Source organism: Oryzias melastigma, linkage group LG21, assembly GCF_002922805.2.
Source record: "Oryzias melastigma strain HK-1 linkage group LG21, ASM292280v2, whole genome shotgun sequence".
Classification (NCBI taxonomy): Eukaryota; Metazoa; Chordata; class Actinopteri; order Beloniformes; family Adrianichthyidae; genus Oryzias; species Oryzias melastigma.
In genome coordinates this window covers 28,164,219-28,169,519 of record NC_050532.1, presented here as the reverse complement: position 1 = coordinate 28,169,519, position 5,301 = coordinate 28,164,219, and the positions used below count along the sequence as shown (strand labels likewise).

Sequence of the window (5,301 nt, the reverse complement as noted above, 5' to 3'; positions counted from 1 at the left end):
CTGTCATTTCTCCAAATATTCCCTAAAGGTTGTATTGTTAGTTTTCCAATGTCTGAGTATAATTCTGCACCTGTGGAGAATTGTGAAACCTGACTGGTGAGTTTTTCACTGACCATAACCCAGCAGGAGCCACAAACTCTGACTCTGATATTTAGCTTACAAACTATATGTTTAATTTGATGAAAATAGAGATTTAGTTCGCACATTCAATATATAGATCTAATTTAAATATTTATTTTCCAAATAAAATATTTAAGTTTCATAGATAATTATTTTGATTTTAACTAAATATTTAGATCCAAGCTACATATTTAGTTTATACTAAAATTTTGGTTTTAAACTAAATATTTCGTTTTTCATTGTATATTTAGTTGTTTCTGCATATTTGGATCCATTCTAAATATATTGTTTAAAAGCTAAATATTTGTTTTTTTAATTAAATATTTAGTTTTTATTCAGAATAATTCTAAATATTTATTTAAAAACTAAATATTTAGATCCAAGCTAAACATTTAGTTACAAAACTACTATTTAGTTTGATATTTTTGAATAAATCTTCATGTGCAAAGTAAATATTTAATTTTATTAAATGAAATATTTAGTTCATAAGCTAAATATATCATTTTAAAATAAATATAACATTTGAAAAGTAATATTTTGCTTTAAATTAAATATTTTGTTTGTAAATGTAAGATTTACAAATACATTCATTTAAAAGGTGAAAATATGCTTTTGAAAAACAAAACAATTTTTTTTCTCCTTAATTTAAATATCCCAAAATATTGATGTTAAAATTTTGCATATATTCAAACGGAACTCCATATCAGACTCAGACTTCTGAAATCCTCACATTTAAATGTCTGAATCTGTTGATCATTGATGTGTTTTTACTCTTTGGTGGAGATTATAAAAGGATGAATCATGAACAGAACCCTGGCGGGGCTCGCACCGTCTGAAGACCGCTCAGAAGTCACGTGACTTCCCATCAGCCGTGCTGCCTTCAGGATCTGCTCTGTAAATCGAAGAGTTCTAATGTCTGAATCGTCCAACTCACAGCAAACCCGCAGTGTTGTTTCAGTGGGTCTTCTCCCGGAACCAGCAACGTGTCATCCTTCAGAACTCAGACCCGTCAAACCTCTTCGGTACCGCCGCCGAACTCCCCTCCGGACGGCGCTCGGATGACCGGAGGTCCATGAAGGTAGCGGATGGCCCCGCCCCTTCGTCGTCTTCACTTCCTTTACTTTTTTCGGGGGTTCTCCGCGGGGTCTCTCCGGGGCTCCGAAACAGGTGCTGTTGGTTCCGTTCTGCTGTCTCAGGCTCCGTCTGGACTCCCGGTACCGTTGGGGGCGTGGTCTGGGGGTTTTCCGCCAACGCTGGAACTTCTGGATTAACGGAGCCGCGTGCGCGCGTGGGCTGAGAGTTTGGGGACCGCAGGAGAGAACCGGACCACTGACTGTTTGTTACCGGGTTCTGCTGGGCCTCGGCCCGGTTCGGAGCGACACATTGGTGTCAGAATGACAGGAAGAACGTTTCGGGGGTGGCACGCGCGCCGTGTGTTCTCGAGGAGGTGATCATCTGATGGTCATGACGTCACGCGTTTGGATCGTCACCTGGCTGCCGCTGGTCCTTGGAGGTGAGTTCCCGGACAGGTGAACAGGAGGATCCTAACAGAACCCTGTCCGGAACCATAGAGAGGCTCCAACTCTGATCTGATCTGATCCTAGGTTCTTTTGAAGATCCCAGGATTCAGATGGAATAATCCAAACGTTCCGACCTGGAACTGGTCTATGTTGGGTTTGGTGTCACGTGTTCTGATGTTCTGTGAATATTCTGCTCGGGGATTTACCTGTCAGACAATGATCACGCGATGGGGACACTTCAGGGTCAGTCAGGTCAAATCCACTCTGGATTAAATCCTCTTGAAGGGCCATATCCATCGCAGCTCTGAGGTCAAAGGTCACAGGTGCAGTTCTCACCTCATCCTTGGGCATGACCACTGACTGTATACCTTCAGCTGGACTGAGGGACTCCGCCCCTCACGTTCCATACAGGAAGTACCTGCTGGCTCCAATAAGCAGCATTCTATTGGTCAGAATAATCATTCTGGATCGGATTATAGCATCTCCTCGATAATCCTCTTTTTATTTCATATTTTTTCTGTAGTTCAAGTTATAAACGGACCAATCAGAAGCCTCAATAAAAATGGGTGGAGCCTGCTGGCTCCCACATCCAACGTTTTTAGAGATTTCATGTAGCCCCGTTTCATTGGAAGGGGTGTGGCCGTCCAACAAGCTCTCTCCTCATTGGTGAGAATGGTTACCGTGGAAACGTCAGACTGACTGACCAATCACGGAGCTCTGATGTTGTTTGGCTCCAACATGGCGGCGTCCGAGTGGATTTCATTTGGTTGGAGATGGAATAAACCATTTCGTGTTGGGGAGGTGGTCACCTGATGTTTGCATTACAGCTGTCGGCGAGCTTCCCGCCCCCACCCGGCTCAACCTGACCTCCAGGAACCTGCAGCACCTCCTGACATGGGAGCCTGGACCAGGAACCCCCCCAGGAACCGCCTACAGAGTCACCAAGAGCACAGAGCGGTGCGTGTGCACGCGTCATCTGTCTGTCCACGGGGGGTCAGGCTGTGTTCAAACGCTTCTCCTCTCTGCAGGGATCCGGAGACGGAGGTGGACGGCTGTGGTAGCGTCCTGCTGACCTGCAACCTGACGGCGGCGCTGGGAGAAGATCCGTTTGACAGCTACAACATCCGGGTGGAGGCTGTGAACCAGACCTCGCCGGCTGCCGAGATCACCAGGTTCAAGCCTGTGGGTGAGTCTGCCCCCCCTCCCCCAACAGACCGGTCTACGCAGACGCAGACGTCTGCTCCGGCTGCAGAGGAAGTGACTGATGTCAGTCTGGGTTTCTCCTAGAACATCTGGACCTGCCGCTGCTCACCCTCACACTCCTCAACAGGAACCTCTCCATTAAGCTGTGCCCCCCCCACAGCAACCTGTCCCACATCTACAATCGGATCCAATACCAGCTCCAGATCAGGGATGGCAGCAAACCTGCAGAACTGGTACCGTATGAAGACGGGTTCTGGTTCCTGCAGCAGAATCAGAAGAACGAAGCGTTCTTCACTAACTCTGATGGTGGTTTCAGCTGCTGGTCTAACAGCTTTGCTGCCGTTGGCAGGTTCAGATGGACCGGTTCTCCATGGGGGAGGTGGTCCTGCAGCATCTGTCCTACGGCAGGCGGTACTGCGTCTCCGTCCGCTTTGCTGACAGACTGGAGAAGATCTTCTCCAACTTCAGTCAGCCTGTGTGTGTGGACACGGACAGCGTCTTCAGCACAGGTAGCGGTTCTGGAAGGGCTATGGAGGGGTTCTGGAGGGGTTCTGGAAGGGTTCTGGAGGGGTTAGGGAAGGGTTCTGGAAGGGTTAGGGAAGGGTTCTGGAGGGGTTCTGGAAGGGTTCTAGAAGGGTTCTGGAGGGGTTCTGGAGGGGTTAGGGAAGGGTTCTGGAGGGGTTCTGGAAGGGTTCTAGAAGGGTTCTGGAGGGGTTCTGTTGATTGCTATGTCCTCCTGCAGAGCTGCTCCTCTCCGTTCTGCTCTGCCTGCTGTTGACGGTTCCAGTCGTCTTCGTGGGTCTGTTCTTGTGGACCAGAATCCTCTGCCTCAGCAAGCGGCCTTCAGTCCTGGTGAGTGCTGCCGTCAAAGAGGGGCCGCCACGATTAGTCGACTAATCGACGACTAATCGCCTATGAAGATAGTTGGCGACTAATTTAATAGTCGATTAGTCGTTACTTTATATTATATGAAGTCAGAATGTAGTAAAGTTGAAAGTTATAATGAGATTCTGCAGCTTTTTGGACTATTTTGGCATTTATTAAGATATTTTAGGCTAATTTGGACTTTAGCTCAAATTTAAGCTAGATGCTAGCTGTTTTGGCTTTTTTCAGTTTTTTAGGCTAATTTGGCATTTAGCTAATGTTTCCGCTGGCTAGTAGCTTCAGTGTTTTCAGCTATGAACGTCAGCATCTTCAGCTATCTACTTCAGCGTTTTGAGCTTTCAATTTCAGCATCTTCAGCGGCCAAATTCAGCTCCCAGCTTTCACACTAGCATTATCACAGCTAATGCTACATATCTAGTTGCTAGTTAGTTCAGAGCTAAAGATGGTCAAGATGTGAGCTTTACATCCAGTTTACGTTTGACCCGATTAGTCGACTCTTACAATAATCGTTTGTGGCAGCACTACTTCAAAGACACTCCGTTAAAACGGCCTCTCAACACCTGCTGGTCTGATTTCCAAGTATCTTCAGTGGAGTTGTAATGAGCACCACAGCTCTACAGTTTGGACAGAACCGGACCTAGAGTTATGATTGCCTAGCAGTTATAAACCCGGTTCTGCAGAACTCTGGTTCATGAATACCTGGTTAAAAGTCTCTAAGCAGCTCTTTTTTTTCAGACAACCATCCACCACCTGGAGAAGGTTCTGGTCCAGTCCCTCCCCGAGTTGGTGTCGTCTCTCCCCAGCATCTGGCCCGCGGTGCCGCCGGGGGGGCAGAAGGCTCTGAGTCGGTCTTCATCAGAAGACAGCGAGGATGAGGAGGAGACGGACAGCAGTCAGGAGGGTTACAAAGGGCAGGGGGCCTCCAGTTCCTTTTCTTCATCATCTGGACTCAGACCGACACCCACCACCCCCCCCTGCCAAAAGAAAGCTCTGGTAACTGAGGACCCTCAGACGAGCGTTGAACCCCCAGTGAGCACGGCTGGGGAGGGAACGGATGAAAGGAAGCTGCTGGACGGAGAGGAGGGGGCTCAGAAGGTGAACTTCCTCACAGTGACCTTCAGCTGGGAGCAGGAGGAGCAGCAGGAGGAGGAGCAGGAGGAGCAGCAGGAGGAGGAGCAGGAGGAGCAGCAGCATCTCCTCTGCTTCAGCGGACCTTTAGAGGAAGGGGCGGGGCCAGAGGAAGAGCTGGCAGGAGATGTTGTAGCCGCCCTGCCCCCCCAACAGGAAGTGGTGGAGGAAGAGGACGATGACGGCTCCGGGTACATGTGTCGCCCCCCAGCACAGAGTGTCTAGCTGTCGATCATCTGTGATGTTTTATACGGTGACGTGCTGATGATAAGGTTGTTAATAAAGTTTTTATTAGTTTTTTACTCCCTCGTTGTCTTCATCATCTTTCCTCCACCATCCAGACTGTCCTCAAAGGGTCAAATGTTTCCCATAATGCACTCTGCAGGGAGAAGCTTTGGAACGTTCCATTGAGAACTGCAGCGAGTGGGACCCCCCCCCCCCCCCC

The 5,301-nt window shown here is 48.1% G+C and overlaps 1 protein-coding gene across 2 annotated transcripts; it reads left to right on the top strand.

The window, feature by feature from the left end:
- The first annotated feature begins 1,221 nt into the window (after positions 1-1,221).
- LOC112155567 (interferon alpha/beta receptor 2) lies at positions 1,222-5,158 on the top strand. 2 transcript variants are annotated; one of them, XM_024287279.2, is made up of 7 exons: positions 1,222-1,633; positions 2,468-2,597; positions 2,669-2,826; positions 2,928-3,076; positions 3,193-3,352; positions 3,586-3,695; positions 4,464-5,158. In XM_024287279.2, exons 1-7 carry the CDS (start codon positions 1,579-1,581, stop codon positions 5,079-5,081), a joined length of 1,380 nt encoding a protein of 459 aa, XP_024143047.1. In that variant the 5' UTR covers positions 1,222-1,578; the 3' UTR covers positions 5,082-5,158. The 2 variants fall into 2 exon arrangements, with proteins under 2 accessions (XP_024143047.1, XP_036065456.1); XM_036209563.1 differs by lacking the exon at positions 1,222-1,633 and adding an exon at positions 1,719-1,883.
- The last annotated feature ends 143 nt before the right edge of the window (positions 5,159-5,301 follow it).